General features: G+C 44.6%; 1 protein-coding gene and 1 long non-coding RNA gene across 4 annotated transcripts in view; one reads left to right on the forward strand and one right to left on the reverse strand.

The window, feature by feature from the left end:
• Tmem242 (transmembrane protein 242) overlaps positions 1-16,913 on the reverse strand; it is a 32,108-nt gene extending 15,195 nt beyond the window's left edge. Inside the window, exons 1-3 of one of the 3 annotated variants that reach the window (XM_006978062.4) lie at positions 16,776-16,903; positions 16,192-16,292; positions 9,917-10,054 (exon numbers count right to left, since the gene is read on the reverse strand). In XM_006978062.4, the coding sequence (XP_006978124.2) occupies positions 9,917-10,054; positions 16,192-16,292; positions 16,776-16,860 (324 nt within the window). In that variant the 5' untranslated portion in view covers positions 16,861-16,903. Of the gene's footprint in view, positions 1-9,916; positions 10,055-16,191; positions 16,293-16,775 lie in introns of all 3 variants that reach the window. The other 2 variants (XM_076552852.1, XM_015996766.3) reach the window with 2 other exon arrangements.
• Positions 16,914-17,209: 296 nt separating this feature from the next.
• LOC121823253 (uncharacterized) lies at positions 17,210-22,127 on the forward strand. The gene is made up of 3 exons (XR_013045128.1): positions 17,210-18,809; positions 21,496-21,724; positions 21,809-22,127. It is a non-coding gene; the product is annotated as an uncharacterized LOC121823253 (long non-coding RNA).
• The last annotated feature ends 2,157 nt before the right edge of the window (positions 22,128-24,284 follow it).

Raw genomic sequence — 24,284 nt, forward strand, 5'->3', positions numbered from 1 at the left:
ACCTGGGGAACTGCAAGACTGCAGACCCAGCCATCTCCAGGAGAACCTCCACGGCCAGACACATCTATCAGATGGGCGAGTGCTACAGAGAAAGAGAAGCCGCCAGGGGCCAGGGAGCTAGGGACCATATGCATCCTCACCTTCTCAAATGAGAAATACACCCAATTAGCTCAGTGATCGGGACAGAGGAAACACAGAACCCCAAACAAGTGAGGTCAAGGATCCCCTCCGTCCTGTGTAATAAATACATGTAGGAATACTGAGGTGCCTAGGCCGGGGGGTGTCAGGCCTCTGACCACCAAGGCTCTCACAGCACTACTTATCTCTCCCATTAATTGTGCACATTCCCACTGTATAAAATGCTCTGAGGCCCAACTTTACTTATAAAAAGAAAATGGTAGGGTTTTTTTTTTTTTTTTAGAAGTATTTTGGAAATGTGCCCAAAGAGCAGATTCCTCCCTACGCTTAAAAAAAAAAAGTCCAAGTCATTATCTCCCACTTTAACTGAGCAAGACCGTGTGATCCAGACCCTCTGTCACCAAATTGCTCTTCCGCATTTACATCAATGCCTCCTCCAGCTGAGTTAGGCTATTAGAGCTGCTGCAGTTGAGGAGGAAATAGGATGACAGAGATGTTCCTGTCACCTCAGACTTGAACTAACGGATGCACGGTGCTACTTCCAATTCATTTTTCAATGATTCCGGAGAAATAGTCCTCCATCTGCAAGGCTGACAGAAGAAACGGCTGCCAGGTCGGGCCGACTCCTCGGCAGTTCCAGCAAATACTGTCAAGAGGCGGAAGTGAGGCAGAGTGGCAATCAGAACCAGAAACCGGCTCTTCTTCCTGGGGCAGAGCACTAGATTAGGCCACTCCAAAATGGCTGCCATTAAACAATTTGCCAGGAAATTCAGACTTGCTTTTAACCTTTCACTGAACCAGTGAGAAATACCCAGCACTTAGAAGCTATTTCCCTTCTGAGACACCTTCGGAGTTAAAGCTTGTGAGCTTTTAACTCTTAAACACGGCCGGCTGTTCCATTTGAGATGAGTAAATGAAATAAGAGTAGGGATAAGTGTACTCATAAGGGACAGTGGGGAGACACATGCATGTTCTAATCACTGGGGAGACAGACACATGCATGTTCTGATCACTGGGGAGACACATGCATGTTCTGATCACCGGGGAGACAGACACATGCATGTTCTGATCACCGGGGAGACACATGCATGTTCTGATCACTGGGGAGACACATGCATGTTCTGATCACCGGGGAGACACATGCATGTTCTAATCACTGGGGAGACACATGCATGTTCTGATCAATGGTGAGACACATGCATGTTCTGATCACCGGGGAGACACATGCATGTTCTAATCAATGGGGAGACACATGCATGTTCTGATCAATGGGGAGACACATGCATGTTCTGATCACCGGGGAGACACATGCATGTTCTAATCACCGGGGAGACACATGCATGTTCTAATCACCGGGGAGACACATGCATGTTCTGATCACCGGGGAGACACATGCATGTTCTGATCACCGGGGAGACACATGCATGTTCTGATCACCGGGGAGACACATGCATGTTCTGATCACCGGGGAGACACATGCATGTTCTGATCACCGGGGAGACACATGCATGTTCTGATCACCGGGGAGACACATGCATGTTCTAATCACCGGGGAGACACATGCATGTTCTGATCACCGGGGAGACACATGCATGTTCTAATCAATGGGGAGACACATGCATGTTCTGATCACCGGGGAGACACATGCATGTTCTGATCACTGGGGAGACACATGCATGTTCTGATCACTGGGGAGACACATGCATGTTCTGATCACTAGGGAGACACATGCATGTTCTGATCACTGGGGAGACACATGCATGTTCTGATTACTGGGGAGACACATGCATGTTCTGATCACTGGGGAGACACATGCATGTTCTAACAAAGAGACACATGCATGTTCTAACAAAGAGACACTGGTGACTATTGATGAAAATTAAATTAGCAAAGAGGACGAAGAAGAACTCCACTGTAGCTGGTAAAGGCCCTCATACTAGCATAAGGCTTACTAGTAAGCCTAACATGCTAACATAAAAATTACGTCTCAAAGCAAGTAAAGAAAGATAAATCAATTAAGAGATATAGTTAGTAGCAGTTACAAAAAGAACTGGAGAAAATAATTCTGGTGGTTTTGTTTGGAGGCAGTCTTGCTCTATGAACGTGCTGGCTGAACGTCTGCAGCCCAGGCTGGCCTCCAGCTATCTTTCTGCCCTGCCTCTCAGGTACTCCAATTACAGCTGTGTGCCAGCTTGCCAGGCTGAGCAAAAAACCCATGTCAGAGTGCACCCTCTCTGTCCCAGCAGAAAGATACCACTTTCCAGAGTCTCTCAGGACAGAAACAGCTCAAATGTGTTTCATTCTCACATGGAGCTTTTTGGTTTTGAAGAGAAAGAGGCCGGGCTCTTGAGAGAGAAGCAAGCACCATCAGAGGAGAAGCAGGACAGGACCTGAGAACTGGGCAAGGTTCCAGACACAGCTGTCTCCAGGAGAATCTCCACTGCCAGACACCCAGGCTAACATCTATCAGATGGGCGAGTGTTACAGAGAAAGAGAAGGCACCAGTGGCCAGGGAGCTAGGAAACATCTACATCCTCACCTTCTCAACCTTTCCACACAGCCCCTTAGCAGCACACATCAAAAACATTTAAAAAACCATCCCTTGCTTCAACATTAACATCTTCAGTCTTTACAACAATCTCCTTAATCAGGAAAAGTGCACTAAGATGTATGCTTAACAGGTTCATTATAATGCTTAGTAGTGAGACGCTAGTCCCTGCGCAGGGCTGATTAAGTAGACTACAGTATGGAATGGAGTACCACGGAGTCATTAAAAGTGATGAAGATGTATGTACTCTGCTGTGTGAAGATGGCCCCGTGACTGCTCTGTGAAAAATGATCCAGAGTATAGAGCAACACATCTGAGTTGGAGCGCTTTTTTTTTCCAGATGCTATGGACATGCACTCTGACAGAGGGGCAGGTCTGAAAGGAGCCCCACTCTACCGGTGATTACAACTCGGCGGCAAGGGGATGAGGGTGGGGTTGTGTGTGTGTGTGTGTGTGTGTGTGTGTGTGTGTGTGTGTGTGTGTTTTAAAAAAACATGAACTATCTTTTAAAAAATATAGGTTCTACACATTTTAAACACATACATATTTATCCATAATTTAGATTCTGAACATTCCCCAGAGGTCCACATGTTCAAAACTTGGCTCCAGAGTGGTGCTATTAGGTGGTGGGAACTTTGGGAAGAGGGCCTTGTTGGGGAGACCCGGGAGGTATGCTGGGAAGGGGCACTTGGGATGCGGCCTGCCCAGCCTTCCCCTCTGCTCCTGGACTGGCGGTGTGAGCAGTCCTAGTCTACCTCGCATGCCTGCCCCTGCTCTCCATCACTCTACCAGGAGCAGAAAGCAATGGGCCGCTCAGGCACAGGCTGGGACTTGCAAATCCATGGGCTGAATGAGTATTTCCCAAAGGAAATGAATGCCTCAGGTACTTTGTTACAGTAACAGGTAGCTGACTGATTAAATATGTAAAGACAAATCCCTCCTTACCCAACAGTTAAAAAAAAAAGGTAATAAAGTTAAATCTCCATTTATTCATTAATTTAAAATAAAATCTCAAAATAATTTAATTTGCCTCAACAGAGAACATTTTCATTCCTGGTTTTTATTACAATTGATGTTTTAGCTCCTATAAAAGCAACAGCTGTAAACTACAAATTCTTACCCCACCAGGTATCATGAACACAGTCCATACAAGTCATGAGAGAAGCCAGTTTCTCAGAAGAGCAGAAACATCAAGCCCAAGACCTGCGGCCTGGGAGGAGCATCTGCATTCACCTTTCAGCATGACGGAAGATACGATAAAGAAGAGTCTACATATTCTCACATTCAGTAATGCCAACATATGCCAACAAATGGTGACTGCCAGGCCTCTGGGATGACAGCGCCCAGCACAGAGCCACAGGCAGAGCACACGCCCCTTCCATAAAGTCATCACTGCAACAACCAACAAAGAGCGGGACAGCTAACACGTCACCTTCTAAGGAAAAACAAGGACAGTGTAGTCTAGTTGTGAATAAGCTAACCCTCTCCAGAAATCCTCTGACCACCAATTAATACCTAGTAAATCATAAAAGGAGACGAATGACAAAATTAACAAGTCAATGCATGAGGAACATGCCAATAAGCAAATGGAAGTCTGCTTTCTTCCGCAAACAGAAAACTACCGCTTAACATTGCATTTTCTCAACTATTTGCTAGGCCACCTGCCCCGGGAACAGTCAACTCACATGTCCCCAGTGTACTCAGCTGGGCTGGATGGCCATGCACACAGCTGGTTTAACCAGGTGACCAGAAACCTGCAGGAAAGGTATTTGCATTTCCTCCTCCCCGATAGTAAAATTACTGAGATGAAACATTGCCTCATTAATACTCAAATGATCAATAAATTCACACAGAGCAATCAAGCTGCACTTGCTGACTCAGTACCAATCAGGACATGGGTGCTGAACTTGGAGTGGTTTCCAAGGGCCTCATCTTTAACTTTGGGCAAGGTCAGTGCTTTGGACAGCTAATGCAAACACTTTCAGAAGCGGTTGTTTTTGGGAATCTCTGATTAAATTCTGCCCCACTATATGAGCTATAAATGTATTTTTACACTGGAGGTACTATATGACTTCTCTGTGCAATGAAATTTCATAATAACTATGGGTAAATAAAGTAAAGCAAAGGTATTTTAGGACAGGGGAGTTTTAAGTAGAGCAATTTAAACACGTCGTCTCTCAGGCCAGCAGAGGGAGCTGTGGGTTAAAACAGGAAATGCAAGCGCTTCAGGCAAAGCTGCCCACAATCGGCCTGCAGATGGCATGCAAGAGCAACTGGGTTCACAGCAGAGAGCACAATTCAAGGGCACTAGTGGCAATTCTGTGACAGTGCAGTTGATTGTGATTTACCGGCTTTTATCTAAGAATGACCACCTCACCTACATACTGCGTGCAGAAGCCTGGGTTATTCTGCTCATCATCTACTGAGATTGTCATCTTAAGTGGTAGAAAAATGGCTTCCCCAAATGGGGCTAGACACAGATATCCAGGCTCACCACAAGTCTCAGGCCAGCCTCCTGCCTTCACTCAAAACTGTTGTGCAGGGAACCGCTCACTGTTTTCTAGGAGCCTGGCACAGGGTTGTGCCCTTTCCTAGGGCAGTCCTGTGCGGCCAGCTCGGGGTAGCCCCACAAATGAGCTCTGGAGGAACAACAGAGATTAACAGACAGGCCCTGTAAAAACGTGCCCTTGTACAGACAGAGGGTTCAGTCTTCTGAGAGGAACTCCGACGAGCCGATGGAACGGATGAGTCCAGGGCCCTCTGAAGTGGGAGAGGCTGCTGGCAATCTCTTTCCCTTAGGGCATTAAGACGCAGTCTCAGAGTCCACGTGTTTGCACATTCAGTGATGCTAACTAGAAAACATTTTTTCTCCCTCATTATTCCTTAGATAATAATCCTCTTATTGGCATCATAAAACAAAGTTGGTCATGTTCTAGAAACGAAAATAGCACAGTCTAGCCCATAAAGCCAAACCCTCAGGAGTATAATAACCTACTTTTTGTTGGTCTATGAAAATTTCGATTGATTTCTTATGATGACTCTTATTTTTTCTTTTATTGAAAATACTTTTTCTCCTTATGTAATATATCCTGATTATGGTTTCCTCTCCCTCTACTCCTCCCAGTTCCTCCCCACCTCCCCTCCCATGAGCATCTACTCCCTTCCTGTCTCTCACTAGAAAACAAACAGGCTAAGGGATAGTAATCAAATAAACTGATAAAACAAAAGCTATGGCCACACTGAAGTTGGACAAAACAAACAGAAGGAAACGAGCCGAAGGGTAGGCACAAGAAACAGACCCACTCATTTGCACATTCAGGAATCCCATGAGAACACTAAACTGGAAGTCATAATACACATCCAAAGTACTAGTAGGGTAAAGGAGATAAGAAAAAATACACATAAATAAAAATAAAGAATAATCAGAAAAATGGAAAAGCCCTGACCTGACACTGAGACAAGGAACCTCCAAAGATGCCATGGAGTTCCTTCTCTGTTGGCCATCTACTGCTGGGCATGCAGCCTACCCTTAAGAGTAGTGTGTTTCCCAGTGACTCCCTTGGAGGAAACTAAATTTTCATTTGCAAGTAGTTGTCAGCTGGAGATTGCGTCTGGGTTAAGGATGGGGCCTGTGTCCACTTCTCCTTTCAGCTCTAGGGCCCTGTGCAGGCCCTGTGCATGCTGCCTCGGTCTCTGCCAATCATGTTGATTCAGGGGCCTTGTTCTCCTGGTGTCCCCCGTCCTTCTGGCTTTTACATTCTTTCCACCTCCTCTTCCACAGGGATCCTTGAGTCCTGAGAGGAGGGATTTGATGGAGACATCCCATTTAGGGCTGAGTGTTCCATGGTCTCTCTCTCTGTGTAATGTCTGGCTGTGGGTCTCTGCATTTGTTCCCATCTGCCGCAGGAGGAAGCGTCTCTGATCTATGAGTCTAGTGGAACGTCATTTTATTGCTTTTGCTTGCTTGTTTTAAATCTTTAGAACTACGGTATTTGGTTCTAGTCTGGGTGCCTGGCCTCTCTAACGTCAGGCTCTTGGTCACCCAGACAGTGTCAGGTATGGGTTTCATCTCATGGAGTGGGCCTCATGTCAAGTCAGACATTGGCTGGTGACTATTCCCACAGACAGGCTCTCTGTCGCCACTGCTCTAGCACATCTTGCGGGCAGATCAGCAATGTAGACCAGATTTGTGGCTAGGCTGGTGTTTACGTTTCTCCTTTGGTAGAGTGCAGAGCACTTTCCTGTTCCAAAGATGCTAGCACGTAGGGAGGGGAAAGGCTCTCTGTGGGCACTAGCTCAGCTTCTCCATGTCCAATGACTGTAGATGTTGTCTTCAGCAATGGGGCCTTGCCTGTGATACCTCTTCCAGTCACAGAGTACTTGAACTCCCTACCTCAACTCTCCCCTGCTGATGCCTACAGCACTATGCACCGGGGACGCCAGCTGTCAGCACCGTGTGGCCAATGCAAAGCATCAATGGCTGTCACTTCCACAGGAGCACAGTGTCCCCAAACAGACCCCATGCTGGTCAGGGAGGTCTCCTGAGCTCCTAGGCAGCTGTGCTTTGTTTTTGGTACAAAGCAATAAAAATAAAATGGTACATATAGATTGTTTGCATTTGGGTGTTGTGAGTGTAGACATCCTGTGCAGTTTTTTAATTCTGACACCACAGGAATATTTCTAAGAATATTAGAAAGTTATTTACCCACAGTCTGTTATTTGTTCATATATTTCTGTCAACATTCTTCTGTACATTTTTCAGATAGTCACTCTCTTGTTATACACAGATGTAAATCTTTTGTTCACTTGCCCCTAAAGCCTAAGCATTTTGCTGCTTCAGACAATGCCTTAAGAGGTCTCTTCTGTTGGGCAGTGGTAGCACACGCCTTTAATACCAACACTCAGGAGGCAGAGCCAGGCGGATCTCTGTGAGTTTGGGGCCAGCCTGGTCTACAGAGTGAGATCCAGGACAGGGACCAAAAAAAAAAAAAAAAAAAAGTCTCTTTTTCTATGGGAGAAAGGCCAGTCCTGTAAGAGACTGACATGATCTGGGAAAGCATGGTGAGTTATCAAGAACCATGGGATCAGATCAATCAAATCCACCACTCCCTTCCCCTTCCCTACTTTATTTCCCGTCTTAGCTAGTGGGGGTGAAATTGGAAAACCTAGGTCCTAAATACTCAGAGCTGGGTTCCAAGCTTGGGTCTGCTGGCAGGAAGCTATGTGATCATAGGCAAGTGACCCAACCTTACCAGTTCCCAATATTAGCACCTTCTAGTTGGCCATGTCTAAACGTCTGGTCTAAAGACTCAGGCAGGAGAGATGGAACAAACACAACAATCATCGACAGTCCTCCAGTCCCAGTTGTCTGACTTTTCTAAGGAGTTCCCGTGCTGCTGTGAGAAATGCTGACCAGGTAACAGCCTCTGCAGTGAAGGCTGGATGTGAGCGTGGCCTGCCATGTCTCCCAGTGTACTGTGAGCAGAGAGTACAATGCTCATCTTTAGCTAAGTTAATGTGAAAAGTGCTCCATGTAGAAGGCTGCTGTGGCAAGTCCCATCTATTCAATCATTTCCATCACCAGATACACACGATCAATCCCCCAGTTATAAAACAAGAACAGACCACTACACTTCCCTGCTCTCTCCCTCTTCCTTCTAGCTATGATCTCATCATTCACTTCACAGGAAAACTCAAGGCTGGTCTAGACTTATTGCTTCCAATTTCTCCCTCCTCTCTTCTTCTGATTCATTCCACTGAGGCTTTCCACCCCTGTCTCCCTGAATAAGGCCACATGCTAAGCTGGGTGATACTCCGTGTCCCTCAGGGGTACCTTCATCAGCATGTCACATCTCACTGAAATGTCCTCACTCCACGTCCCCAGTCAGGCTTCCCAGTCCACTCTGGCATTTCCTGCTCATTCTCTCACCTGTGAACGCTACCCCAGGATCTGCCTCCTCAGGCCTTTCCTCCCTCCCTCACTAGCCTAGTCCAGCTGGAATCATGGCTTTTAATTCAATCCATATATGCTGAGTCTCAAATTCGTATCTCCCTCGAGCCTCGGCTTGACTTCCAAACTCATCTGCTGACTCCCGTGTGCACAGTGGTTTGGATGAGAGCGGCCCCCGTAGGCTCACAGATTTCAATGCTCACAGGATTAGAGGGATTAGGAGGTGTGGCCTTGTTGGAGGAAGTGTGTCACTGGGGTGGGTTTTGAGGTTTCAAGAGCCCATGCCAGCCACCCCCTAACCCCCGCCCACAGATCAGGATGCAGCTCTCAGCTACTGCTCCAGCACCTGCCCGCATGCTGCCATGCTCCTCACCATGATACTGGACTAAGCCTCTGATACTGTAAGCGAGCCCCCAGTGAAATGCTTCCCTTTATAAGGGTTGCCTTGGTCATGGTGTCTCTTCACAGCAACAGAACAGTGACTAAGACAACACACCTATCTGACAGACAGCTCAAGTTCACAAGTCCCACGCTGAGCCCGATTCTGCCGACAGCTATTCCAGTCACGCTGTCCGCTTCCACTTTCCAGGCGCTCAATCCAAGGCTTGCAGGAATCCCTGGGCTTCCCATCCCGTCACGCTGCCCCTTCCGTTTTCCAGGTGCTCAATCCAACGCTTGCAGGAACCCCTGGGCTTCCCATCCCATCATGTACACCCTCTGCCGACTTGGATTATGAGAAAGCTCTTTTCATCCATGTCAACGATGGCACCTACTGCAAACCACTGTCCACTCCCATCTGCCTGCACAGACTGGCCTAGAGCTTCTTAAGAGAAAGGGAAGAAACCAGTCATTGCTAGTACGTAAGTTTTAGTTCTGGGTGTCCATTTTACACACACACACACACACACTCTTAGAACTTTTCTCTGAAACACGTATATAACGTTAATAATTTAAGTAATTAATTAAAATGCTTTATTTAAAAGTATATGTAAATATATGGATGTCAAACAATATAGAAAGTAGTTCCAAACCAATCACTTTATGAAACAGGTAACCCCAATTTATACAGAATGAATATGAACTCTGAATCAGTGACTAATTATATTTGAAAAACTTCAGTTACTAGCAATAAGAAGTTGCCTCCATCTTGGCAAGAATTTAGTCATATTCTGTGTCATTACTACAGAAGACAGAGACCAAATTATATGCAAATATGAGAACCAGGAAGTTTAGATAATACAAACAACAGCCAAGTGCCAATCACAAGGCTAGTTACTTACGCTGTGAACTCCTAAAGCTTTCCAGACTGCAAAGCTGATCACGCCGACCCCACACCAGGCATAAAGAGAACCCCAGCCTAGGGCTCGCAGAGCAAGGGAAGATCCACTCTCTGGTAAGGCAGCTGTGGCCATAGTGCCCTGGAATGAACACAGAAAGCTTGGGTAAAACACTCAGCAAATATTCTGAAGGTGTTTGAAGATCACATACTGTCTGTGCAAGCAACCTGACCTGGGAGGACAGCCCAGCCCAAGGTCACAGGGCACCTTTGCTACCTCTGTAAGCACGCAAGCTCTCTGACTAATGGATATTTGAATATGTGGGGCACTGTGGTCATTATCCTTCCAGAGCAACCTAGAACATTCCATCAAGATTCATTGGCCTTTTCATGAAAACAGCATTAGAGTAATTAGCTAATTTGATGAGGGACAATGGGTTTATAACACTGTCTTCCGCCTGGAAAGATTATTTCAATTTACTAAAGCTCTTCCCACTTTTAGAGTAGACTTCTGTATATGGCCTAATGTACTTCCTCGTGCGGGCTTTCCGATGCACATGTGCTATGGGATGGCCAGTCTATTCCTAGCAGGAACGCCTGTCCAGACTGGTGGACTTTACGCGCTTGCTGACTGACATTTGGTAGATACCGCAGACTGAAGCGGATAGTTGAAGTCTTTCTTTAGTCTTTTCCACACTGTGGCAGTTTCTGCAGACTCCACTGCACCGTGACCTTTAACTGGCCTCGATCCCCATTCAGAAGCAAGAGCATCAATCAATAGTACTGTTAGTCTGTTAGGATCAGTTCCTTTGCTTGGGCATAATTTTTTTTTTTTTTTTTTTTTTTTTTTTTTTTTTAAAGAAACAGATCAGATAGCCATTTCCCCGCTGGAAAAAACAGAAATTCTACACACACACACACACACACAAGCCCTTCAAGGTATATATAAACTCGCATTTGTTTTACTAAATCAAATACAAAGATAAACATATGAAAATAACTCAAGATTACACAGCAGTATTCACAACAGAATCTCAGTCTGCCTCCAATTTTTAAAAACAGCTATGAGTTTGTGTAATATCAGTCACCTAGTTTGTGAGGTGAAAACATTATTGTCCCCATACTTCCAAAAATGAAATTTAGTAGAAGCTTGATGTTGAAGATTGATCTATCACATGTTTTTTCCTTCTGGGAGAAAATATCAAATGCTATTCATACTCTCTGTTCAAAATGTTCTAGATAATGTTGGCTGACTTTTTGCAGAAAAGATTTAACTCACCAAAAAAAAAAAAATGATGTTTTATAAGAACATTAAATATAGCCATGCACACAATCAGTGTGTCTTGTGTGCAGGTATATGTACATGTGTGTACATTGTGTTCTGGCATGAGTGCATGTATGTGTACATACACATGTTTTCAAAGCTACATTTTTTTTAATTAAAATTAAGGCTTCTGTATTTGGAAGTTGAACTGAACAAATTAAAATGTAGTTATTGCACTCAGTATTTCCAAAATACAACAGACAGCTTGTTTTCTAAATGAAAAATCTGTGTTTATAATACCTCTATACTTGAGACCATGGATACTCCTCCTGGTATTTACCAGAACTCCCCGAGAAAGTGGATGGTAAGAACTGACCTACCATTCACATACGTAGGAAGCACCATTAGCCAACTGTCATTTGTCAAAGGGCAACTGTGTAAGGTTCACATTTTTAGCTTATTTCAGTGTACTCCTGGGATTTGTTTTATGTTTTATGTTCACATGGGTTTGTAAGGAATATTCAACATGGGGTAGACGGCCCCATTCATGCAGTGGTGCAGCACAAGCTTGAGGCTCTAAGTTTGGATCTCCGGAATCACATAAACAGCCAGGCATAGAGGTGGGCCTGTGAGAATCCCAGCACTGGGAATGATGGTCCCTGGAGTTGCTGGCCGCCGGTATCCAAATCTGTGAGCTCCAGAATCAGGGAAAGAGCATGTCACCAAAAAAATAAATAAATAAACAAGGTAGAGAGAGATTGAGGAAGACATTCAGTGTCTGCTTCTGGCCTCCACACATACTGCCTCTGCCATGTACATACATGAGCATTTACACACACACACACACACACACACACACACACACACACACACAAACTCAATCTAGCTATTTTCCCTACATGCTAATCTGACAAATATTTTGATATAACTACATCACTAAAGTAAATTTTATAATGTGCAATATAATTTTAGTGCTTTTTATTCATCAGAAGTTAAAGCTATGATGCCTGAGAGCCTGCTTCTTTGTCCTACTCATCTACTCATAAAAGGGTCTTAAAATAACTCAGTTATGTGATGAAGTTCTGCAATGCCATTACTTTAGGTAAGTAAACTCCATGTCTATATACACATCAATTCTGTATTTTCAACAATTCTAACCAAATGGGCACATAACATGCACATATTTTTCACAGATGGCACTTCATTTAGTCTCACAACCATGTTATAAAACCAGTGTTTACGTAAAAAGCACAGGTTTAAAAATAATCTTGGAGGGATGGGGATATAGCTTGTTGGCAGCATGCCTGCCTAGTATGCTAGCCCTGGGTTCCATTCATAGCACTTACATACTCACAGACACACCTGTCTGTCTGTCTGTCCATAGCACTTACATACTCTCAGACACACGTGTCTGTCTGTCTGTCCATAGCACTCACATACTCACGGACACACGTGTCTGTCTGTCCGTCCATAGCACTCACATACTCACAGACACACGTGTCTGTCTGTCCGTCCACAGCACTCACATACTCACGGACACACGAGTCTGTCTGTCCGTCCATAGCACTCACATACTCACAGACACACGTGTCTCTCTGTATCTCTTTGTGATGGGTGAGCATTAACAGATAAAAGCACCTTGAGGGAATAATTCTCGTACTTTAGTTTCCACTTTGCATTTTCCCCTTTCTCTTTATTCAAGAAATTACAAAGAAAAATACATGTTCTCTCAAGACTATTCTTTTTCAACTTTTGACTTCCTAGTGTAAGACTCAGCAATTAGAAAATAAATCACTAAGGGAATGATTATGCCCCAAAGTAGAAAAAGTGTAGGCAGGCCCCAAATGAAAGGCTGGTCATTTGAAAGTCCTTTTGGGTTGCAATTTGAATCTGTTTCCAGGGTAGAGCACAGTTTATTTAAATAAGAGTATTGCTAAAAGTGGTACCACTTATTCCTTGGGGGGGCAAAGAAGGTGAGTACCATGTTGGAGTGATTGCTTAATCCATGCGTGCCCCAGCGTCCTGCTGTTTAGTGGGAACAGCATCTGGTGCCTCAGTGGGCTGTGTGTATTAAATGAGTGAGGCCCTTGGAAGAATGGCTAAAACACAACAAGCATTCAGATGTTAGGGATTAGGACTGGGAATGTGAGAGAGGACCTGCAGGTGGTGACGTCCTACACAGCCTAAGTGACATTCTCGAATGGGTGCCCAGAAGGAACTCAGTAACTGTATGCTGTCAGGCAACTGTCTGGTAAGTGGGGGTTTGCAAATTTCAATGTTTCTCTGTGTAGGGTAAGCTTAACATTTTAGCCACTCTGTGCAGTGTTTCCTTATACACGGGCCCCATAGATGTTCAGTTATGTGGGCCTTATCAATAGTTAATATGTTAGAAATTAAAACAGAGCTGGGTGGTGGTGGTGGTGGTGGTGGTGGTGGTGCACGCCTTTAATCCCAGCACTCGGGAGACAGAGGCAGGCAGATCTCTGTGAGTTCGAGGCCAGTCTTGTCTACAGAATGAGATCTAGGACAGGCACCAAAACTATAAAGAAACCCTGTCTCGGAAAAAAGAAAGAAAGAAAGAAAGAAATTAAAACAGAAATTTATATATAAATTTATTCATTTAAAAATGGCAAATCTATTATATATTGCTATAAATTAATTCTTATATTAAAATAACTGTCTTTCCAAACCAACAAGAAAAAAAGGCACAGAGGATTGATGTTTTATGCTTTTAATCTTTTAAATGTCCAGCTTAAATAGTGGCTTTTCATATCTATAATCAATCTTTTATAAAATGTTTTCTTATATTTTTCATTGATAGCTGAAGTATATGAATAAAACTCTGGCCTCATACAGATGTGCAGTTAGAAAAAGAAGTATTTTATTAGCTTTTCTTCTTTGTACTGTATCAGGTGTACTGAACATAAAGAGCCTTCTGAAGGTTGGTTGCCATATGGAGTCTTATTAAATGAAAATTTTTGCCATTTGTAACATTCAAATCCCTAGTCAATTTTGCACTTTGAACGGACACTATTCCATGCAGAGTGACTATTTAGAAGGAACTACTAGTTTACTAAATTATACAGATCTTTCAATTGTTGAGCTCATGTATTAAACAGTATTTTAAAATCACCACTGAAATCATAACATCTCATCAGCAAAGCTGTTAAGTATTGAGACGCCGTCAAGTTCATGATGGCAGTTACGAGTCTAAGTGTTTTCACTTGAAAGCTTAATATCAGTGGCAACAAAGATTGACAACTGTTCTCCTGAAGAGTCAGGCTTACTTTGTGTGTTTAAGGAAATGTCTGCCCATTACCCTACTTCTGGGTAACCGACAGTCTGTCAGCTGTTCCTTTACAACAAAGACCATACTCCAGGGAGAGACGTGCTTGCTCAGCTTGTAAGGAAGTTGCTTTTTCTACAGAAAAACATCATACTTCACTGTCAGGCAGAGGTGCTTCAGGCACATTTCCCACCTCCTCATAAGAAACTTTTAAGTCGGTCATATCCGAGTCTCATACTGAATAAAGTTAATAATTTTAATGCTTCAACAGTGACATTTACCTAATGCTGGTTCCTTTTAATTTTGCTTAAAACTACTGGTGAATTACAAAAAAAGGACTGCAAGGATGGTTTTATACCATTGCTGTCAGGATTACGCCAAAGTACGTAGCGTCCACTTTAGTACTTTGCCATCCACTGCTCTGAACATGGATGGGAAAATAGTTGTCTCAAGGGCCGTCAGGATTAAAACTGTGTTAGACCACAAATGGCAAGTGTAATGATACGATCTCAGAACAAAACAAAGCACCAAGCTGTCAATATGTAGAAATACGACAATTCAATCCCTAGCTGCCATCAGATTCTTAAATAGATCCCTGACCCAAGGTTTAATATAAATATAACTGTGGTTTGGAAATCATACAAAATTCACCATTAAATACCAATATCAGTTGGGTCTTAATGACATCTGCCACAAAATAAATTTCTTCTCTAAAAATATTGCATAATATAGGGAGGAAATGACCCCCAAGAGCCACAGAAATGATCTTTTCGTAGCTCCACAAGTCTTTAGAGTATTTAAAGGGAATTCAAAGGCATTTTAAATACAGTCTCTTGTCATTACAGTATCCATAAAGCTTAAGTATGATTATTACAGATAAATGGGAAGAGAATTGGTTTATGATTTTTCACATAATATTCTCCCATAGCACACATTAAACTACTTACATAGTTATTTGTGTGAATATCTAATTTTGTCTCTCAGAGCAGACACTTAAGTTCCTGGAGGGATAGACATGCTATTGATTTTTGTACCCTTTCCACCTTAACAGCAGAGTGAAACATAAAAGATCCCAAGTAAACATTTGCTGACACGATGAAGTAATGAATAAATCAGCCATATGGATGGGAGGGGGAAAGAGAAAACATTATAAGCAGCGACAGATATATATCAAGAACATTTCCCACCAACCAGGGAAAGTAGGTACATGACATCAGACAGCAAATGTATACTCTTGGTAACAGAATAAGGATCTTCTGTCTCAAGTGGGTGGAAATATAGCTATTCATCCAATGCTTTCTGAGCACCTATGTGCCAGGGACTTTATGGTAACTGAGGCTGAACAATGTCTGGTACTTGTGTTAAAAAAAAAAAAAAAGGAAAAAATTTTCATTCATTTTAAAGAATGTTAACATTTTAACATATATGAAATATACATACTTCTTGCAACCAGTATCAACAGTTTAAATGATACTGTTTTTCTTTCTAAGCAAGGTCTCTTGTTATCAATAATAAATTACTTAGCCATGCTGTGAGAACAAAAGGCAATGGATACGTTTCCAAAGTTTTGTTCTGTTAATTTTAAGAAAGCACACGAAAAAGGTCAAGGCTGACATCTAGTATACTTCTTAAATCCATGGGTTTTGTGGGTATATTTTAAAAAACAACGTGAAAGGTCCTCTGTTAAAAAACAACGGCAACGCTATGAATGGGTTTTGGAGTCACAAACCTTATTGAACCATTCAGGGCTTTTCTTTTTAGCTAATGATAATGTTGTAATAAATCCGGCTAGCATTCCCGCTGCTGCTGCAGAACCGAGGAAAATTCCACCTGCCAAGAATTGGGAGAAGGTATTAAAAATAAAGTTCAAACTAAAAAGATTTGCACAAGTGGGTCTCGGGTACTTTTATAATTGCATTCAAAATTCGAAACATCAAGGCTAAGAGGCTCCTGAGAAAACCTGCGTGACCCAACGACCTCTGGTTCCTGGGGGACACTCTGAAGCGCGGTTCTCCAGAGCTGACAATGGGTTGTTTTCCCTTCCCCCGCCTTCTAGGACAGCAGCGCGAAGTTGCTCCACGGGAAGAAGAGACAGTGGCCATCAGAAAAGGGCAGGGTGCAAAGAAAATCTATAGAGAGGATGGGTAAATACAGCATGGACTGGAAACCAGATCTGCCCGCCCCTGCCAAGGAGACTTCACCTGGTGAGTGACGTATGGGCCCTACAGGCTGAGTTCAGGGTAAAGCCCCAAAGAGGGCTCTCAGGGAGGAATGAGTTCGAGAACATCCCACTCCAGCGCAGGGCAACCATACCTTTAATCAGGAAGAGCCGATCGTCTGCGGACGCTGGAGCCTCTAGTGGAGAAGGCTCCCCAGGGTCAGAGCCCGCGGTCTCCATGTTCAAAGTCTCCTCTACCGTGTCCGTTTCCAAAGAAGCCCGAGTGGGAACGCAAGGGGGAGAGAAGACAGGTTCCGCAGCAGCCTTCCCTGTGCAACCCGAAGACGGGTCCGGTTCACCGCGGTTGCCCTAAATAGTCTCGGTGTCCCCAGCCCAGAGCCGAGGGCGGCGTCCTGCAAGCCCGCCTCCCGGAGAGGATCACCGGGCTTCTGCAAGACGAAGATTTGTTGGACTTTAGTATTGTTGTCTACTTGAAAGACTACTCAGCTCCGACTCTAGGCGGCAGTGAGGGGTCACAGATGGAACCCGGAGCCCAGTTTCCGCCTGGCTTGGCTCCCGGAGCTCCGTTTACCACGCAGCCTTACACTGTTATCCAAGGGTTTGGCCCACGCAAGCATGACACGATTCAAAAAGGCAAGCCACGATTAGAAAAGGCTCCCCGTTTCTTTCTGAAGAACTTCGGAATAGTTGTTACTGCAGATTTAAGTGACGTGCCCAGTCCTGGCAGAGAACCAGCCTGCCAGCTCCGAAGCACACGCCTTCCCGACCATCTGATTCGCCCGCCGGCAGTGGGCGCGCAGGGCCAGCTAATAGACAGAATGAATGGTACCAGCCCAGAAGTGCAGAGCCCCGAGGGTGTGCTCTCAAGGCTTGTCAAGACTAACTCTAAGGCTGCCCTGGGGTTGCTGGGAGCCTTAGCAGCCTGCAGGCAGGCCTGGTGTTTACAGTCTGGGAGGACGACAGTCTGGGAGGACGACGTGCCAATGGCGATGGATTGAGTAAATGGCCATTGAGAGAAGGAGGCCAATGGGAAGTAGCAAATGTTTCCAGCCTCTCAGGGGAAAGACAGGAGACTCATGACATCATCTTTTTAAACGAAGCCAGCCCATTTACCTCTATCTTTTTCTCATCTCTCTAGGGCATGGGCTTCTTGAGGGTGGAGGTGGGAATCTATACTCATTTTATTTTCCCCTGCTCTCAGCGTATTACCTGGTCATGTATAATAAATGTGAGTCAGAAGAATGAGTGAATGAATGTATTGGGTTTTGCAGCAGTTAAATGTATCTATTAGCTCAAGCCTGCATTCAGGTCCTAAAGCACTTCCCATCTGTGTGAAGTGGTGGTGTACAGCTTCTTCTCGTCACCCCATTTCCCTCGTTTATTAAATATGGAAACAATACTGCAAAGGATTTCTGTGAAAACTGAATGAAGGTGGGTGTGGGTATTGTACATTCCTCGCAACCACTTGGAAAGCTGATTGATACAAGTGGGTCGTAAGCTCAAATCTAGACTAGGTGATGAAACAAGACCCTGTTTCTTTCTTTTTTCTTTTTCTTTCTTTCCTTTTAATTATTTATGTTTTTGAGATGAGGATGTGTGGTGGAGTTAGCATGGTGTCTGGCACAGATAATAAATGTTCTAACTGCTGTCACCATTGATCCCGTAGTTTCTTTCACATTAACCTATAAAAAGTTATAGTTGCTCAATTTCTCCCACAGGAGATTTTATTTCTGAAAGTCTGGGGCAGCATGAGGATTCTGATGCTTGGCTGAGTGGAGGACCACTGCTCTGTTTCTGTGTGGGTGGGGTCACATAGAGCGTGCTTGGCCTTTGGGTTCCTTAGAAGCTCAGTTTCGGAGTCTGGGGTGGCCTGTTCAGAGCAGGCAAATGCTGTGCTAACTTGTTCAAACATGAGAGGACTTACACGTCTTCTTTCCTGTCATATAATAGTGACCATGGCTGCTAGCATGCCAAGTGCTTCCTAGACGCCCTTGCTACATCTTTGTGAATCCCTGTTGGTCGAACCTTTGGACTGTGAGGCCTACTGGGGAGCCCTAACGTCATCAAGAGGTGCGCTCAATAAATCCAGCCTTCACTAATCAAGAGGGACTGTGGGATCCACAGCTTTATCTTCTTCCTGTCCTTGCTTCCTTCAAAACAGCATTCAGGTGAGTCCCAGAGCAGCCTGGTCCACATAGCAACTGCTAGGCCAGCCAGGGCTACACAGAAAGACCTCATCTCAGGAAAAAAAAAACAACAACAACCAAGTGGTTTAGTTCTGTTACCTGTTCTCATCACGACGTGGATGAGAAAGAACCCTGGCCCATAGTTGTGTAACTTGTTCATTTGCATGGGTGGGGACAGAATCCACCTTCTCTGGGCCAACAGATCACGACTGGAGCCTCCAAAGCTGAGCAAAACTAAACCCTTTCTCTTTGTATGTGAACTAGCTCAGGTGTCTGGTTGTGGTGATGGAAAGCTGGCTAGCAAAGTACAGCGCGGGACTGAGTGCTTCAAATGCTTGCTTTCATCGAATCCCCTCTAGAAACCCAGGGAGAACAATGCACTCAAGTGCACCCAGCTGTTGAGGGGGCAGAGCCTGGCTTTCAAAGCAGGTTCTTCCTTACCTGATGAACAGGTGCTCTTCACCTGAGCTCAGTCACTGGCGTTCCCTGGAAGGGCTTGGTGATCACAGGCTGCTGGCCCCATCCCAGAGTATCCAAGCCATTTCTGGCCTAAGAATTTGCATGTCTACCAATGGAGAACCCTTTATGATTTCTTTTTTGTTTTTTGCTGTGTCCCACCAAAAGCACAAATGAATTTTATTTTAAGGATTATATCGCTGTTTACCATAAAGACTTGAAGGGAGACTGGTTTGGAATATTAATTACTTTAACAATGTAAAGATGTGCTACATTTGTTTATGCTGCATTTGTTTAATGTTGTAAAGAAGTGTCTCTTTGCCTGCCTAAGGCACCTGATTGGTCTAATAAAGAGATGAACGGCCAATAGCTAGGCAGGAGAGGGATAGGTGGGGCTGGTGGGGCAGAGAGAATTAGTAGGAGGAGAAATGTAGGCTCTTGAGGAGAGAAGAAAGAGCGAAGGAGAAAAAGAGGGAGATGCCAGCCAGGCAGACATGGAGTAGGACATACAAAACAAAAGAAGGTAAAAAGCCTCGAGGCAAAACATAGATGAGGAGAAACAGGTTAAATTAAGTTGTAAGAACTTATCTTATGCTGGACAAGCATAAGATAAGGCATTCATACTTGATAATAAGTCTTGGTGTCTTCACTTGGGAGCTGGTTGGTGGTCCAAGAAAGCCTGCTATAGGAGACTATATTTAAATCTAGGGAACTTGCAGAGTCCTGTGCCCCAGAGCCTGTCTCATTGGGTGAGTGCCTTCAAACCCTGTGTGACCCCAGTCCAGTTGTATAATGATGCTGGCACTGTGTCTGGCTCTGTAACAGCTTTCTGGAGCCTCAGAAGCCCTTAAAGATCAAGGACAGGAATTCCTGGCTCTGTGATTGGGACCACATTCCAAGAATCGCAGTGAGAACACTGAAAGGAAACATTTCTTGAAGATAGTGTTGTCCAAGGTCTTCTGTGTCCACAGCGTGCGCAGCATCAGGAATCTCGAGTACAAGCCGATGGGCTGGTTTTATGAATTCTTAAAATTTATTTTTGCTTTCATTTGATGTATGTATCTGTGTAAGTATATGGGGTGTGTGTGTGTGTGTGTGTGTGTGTGTGTGTGTGTGTGTCCGTCCAAGGAGGCCCAAAGAGGGTGTGAGATCCCTTGGAGCTGGAGTTACAGGTGGTTGTAAGGTACCTTACATGGTGCTGGGACCAAACAGGTGCTTGGAAAAGCAACAAGTGCTCTCAAACCCTGAGCCACTCCAGACTCCTGCTTTAAGCAGCATTCCACTTCAGTTTGTCTCTGCGGGAAAACAAGAGACAAGCTCCAGAGAGGTGATTTGCAAGCCTGTGGAGCAGCCTCTTGTTGGACAGGAGGCTTTCTCTCTACCTAGCAAGACAGTGTTTCCTCAAGGGGGACGCAGAGGTGGGAGAGTGAAAGGCTTTGGTGCCCCCTGAAATGCCAGCATAACGATTACCTCAAGAGATGCATGATTTCCTTTTAGAAGCATGGAATGAGATGGCCTGCAGGAGGAGGATGCTGGGAAAGTGAGTTTATCCATTGTTGTTATTCTGGTGTTGGATTGAGTCAGCTAAAAGTCCACACCAGCAGTGGATCCGACCACATTCCTATCTCAAACTCTTTGGCCCCTGAAGATTCTGTTTCAAATTTCAACAGCTAGAAACCTTTTGGCATCGCTGTTCCCAGAATTTTGGAAGCCTTGGCTAGGTTCACACACTGAAACGTCTACTCTTTCCTCTCATCAGTTTTTAAGATACTTATTTGGAGTTTCAGTCATTCTGTGTTTAAAGTCCGAGGCAGAATTATTTTCAAAATCTAATAAGGGTCATGTATTGGTCAAGTAAGTTTTAATGCTGCTTGATGTGAAATACTTGTCGCAACTCTGGGGCAGAGGTCTCTAAAAGTTATTGCCCAAGTAAGGGCACACATAATGAATAGACCTGCTGGATTTGAGTCACTAACCGAGTTTCCTGTGAAGGAGAAGGGGAAATGAGTTTTCTATCTGTAATTACTCTGCTTTCTACCATAATAAGTAAAATACTGACTAAAGCAACATGTTAATGTAGTTACATAATGTTGAGAAATATTATATCAAGGGATGCACCATTGATTTAGAGAGAGGGAAAAAATAAAGGAGACACGTACTTTAAAATGCGTACTACCTTGTATAAAAGACAAATTTTCTGGTTTAAATACAGGTTTCCAGGATAGCTCATCAAACTGGATCCTGGTGAGAATATTCTTGGAAAGCAAGGAGCTGGAAGCATTATGTCATGAGGAGAAAGCCTGGCCTGGCTGGTGAGCCCATGTGGTACTCACCTCCCCCTACTCAGGCTCCTCAGATTCTTTCCAGTATTTGCACCAGCTCCCCAGGGCTGAATCTACCTCGCAGTGCACTACCACAATCAATACGGTGCAACATCAGCGGTAAGTACAGCCATAATTCCCCTGGAGTGAGCTGAAGCCGGGGGTTCATTATTCACTTCTGGTATCTCGTTACTTATCTTTCAGAATCCCACTCTGTAACTGTCCCAGATTGACTACTATATCTGTCTTCATCACGGTAAATGAAAGATGCCATTGCAGAGTCTTCCTTTCCATTTTTCTTTACTGCAGAGTGTGTCCTTCCTGGCTCTGTCTGTGAGATCAGCTGTATTGTTACTCTTAATGATCATCCAGGGATCCTCTTGACAACTCTTATAGTTCATAATTCACCAGATAATTTCCTACAAAAGAGCGATACGTACCATTTCCTTTCACGGCTTTCCTTTCTCTTGTGAGGATCTGTTGTATGGGACTATCTCCCAAGCCAAACTGCCACTGCCTTCACTGGACCCCATCTCAAAAGATCATCACCGCTGGGCCTGTGAACTATTTTTATCCCCTCATAGAAGGAGGGAGGAGGGGGAGGCATAGAATCCTAACCTGAGAATCCAGGCATCCCTCCTAACCAGTTGTATGCAATCTTGCTCTAGTTACATGTGGTCTTGGGGGAGGAGATAAGAGATATAGACAGGGAAGGATGAGGGGACAGGGTTCCATCTATGCAGCCCTGAAGCCATCACCCTTGCTGTATGGCTATTTTAAGGTCCTCTCTGCTCCTGCCCATAATCACTTACCCTTCGCTCTGTAACAAGCCTGCCCAGTAAGCTCATTGGTCCCCAGGGTGAGCTCTGGTGCAGTCCGACCTATTTGCTGGTAAAATCTATGATCTCAACCACGTGTGTCACTAAGTGGTTATTACGTATATTTTATTTATATTACTGATTATGTCCTACATGATAGAATGAATAGAGATTATAGACTACAGAAGATACCTGGAATCGTAGCACTTGGGATGTAGAGGCAGGAGGATCAGGAGGTCAAGGTCACCTTTGGCTGCATAGTGAGTTCAAAGTCAGCTTGGACTACATACGATCTTGTATCAAAACAAAACAAAGTAAGCTTCTGTCTCGTGTGTGACAAAGGACTCCACCATTGACACTGGCGTTACTTTTCCTACTCAAGGCATGTGTTTTTCAAGCATCCTTTATGGTCCCCAGTTCCGGGTTTGCTCTGGTGAAATGCAGAAACATAGGACTTGGCTTGTTGGACCTTACAGAGCCAGGCTTCAGCTTTTTAAGTAGTAGGACTTCCTTAGAACTGCCTTTGTTGTTGATATTTGTTGTAACCGAAAGTCTTATATTTCGTACTTCTATAAGTAAAGGGTGGTTTGCTCCTGGCTTACAAAATCCACTTCAACTCTGAACGTCAACTACCACACATGAGGCCATGGAAGGCCAGGGAGATAGGTATCCATATGCACTAAACCTGGGGCTGTGTGTGCTCAGAATGCGGAGGGCACAGCAGGAGAAGAGGCTGGGTCCTAGAGCAGGCGAGGCAACTGGGATCTGGGTTAAACATCTAGAAGCAAGTAGGCTTCTCCTGGGGGGTAAGCTCTTGCTAGAGAGTCAAGGCAAAAGAGGCTGTCAGCCAGAGTGTTCTTCTCATGAGATGAAATAGGATTTCTAAATAAATAATGCGGTGGTTGAAAGAAAATGGCCTCCAAAGGGAGTGGCACTATTAAGAGGTGTGGTCTTGTTGGAGGAAGTGTGTCACTGTGGAGACCGGCTTTGAGGATTCATATGTGCTCAAGCCACACCCAGTGAGACAGTATACTTCCTGCTGCCTTCTGTTCAAGATGTAGCCAACACCACGTCTGCCTGCACGCTGCCATGCTCCCCGCCATGATGATAATGGACTGAACCTCTGACTGTAAGCAGCTGCCTCAACTAAAGGTTTTCCTTTATAAGAGTTGCCATGGTCATGGTGTCTCTGCACAGCACTAGGAACCCTAACTAAGATAGGTAATATGGTGTCATATATCCCAGTGCAGGGGAGAGAGCTCAGAATCCAAGCAAGACTACTGGTGTCCCATCGGTTCACAGGTAGCAGGTCCCAACCCTAGGCAGAACTGGTGACTTAGAGATGATAACGCTAGGTCTTTGCAAGAGTTAAGATAATTGCAAGATACAAATAGAGCTGAAATAGCAAAGCATCCACAAAGAGCTTGGTTCCAAAATCCAGTTATCAGTCCTAGAGAATGGGGACAGAGCCAACCGGACGCTGACACTGGGGTCCAAGGCCCACTGGAAGCCACGTGAGAAGCACATGCTGATTAAGGTCAGGGCGAAGGCTGGCGCAGCCTCACAAGAGTGGAGGATACAGGAGATGCAAGGGACAGACAGGGCCCTTCCCTGCAGTTGGCCACTGGTTCATCTGCATGAGGGGGCATATGTGGGCCGGAAATCCAGCTTGCATTCTGTTCATCAAACCCTGTGCTCCGGAGCTGGGCTGCATGTGGAAAAGGACACCTTTGCTGGTTCACAAGACATTAACTCTTGGGTCAGTATTGGCTTTGGGAGAGTGCTAAATTTGTATTCTAGGGCTAGAAGCTTATTATAAAGTCAACTGTTGGGGTTGATCATTGTGATCATTGTGTTCTATA

The sequence above is a fragment of the Peromyscus maniculatus genome, chromosome 16, assembly GCF_049852395.1.
Source record: "Peromyscus maniculatus bairdii isolate BWxNUB_F1_BW_parent chromosome 16, HU_Pman_BW_mat_3.1, whole genome shotgun sequence".
In the NCBI taxonomy this organism is placed as follows: domain Eukaryota; kingdom Metazoa; phylum Chordata; class Mammalia; order Rodentia; family Cricetidae; genus Peromyscus; species Peromyscus maniculatus.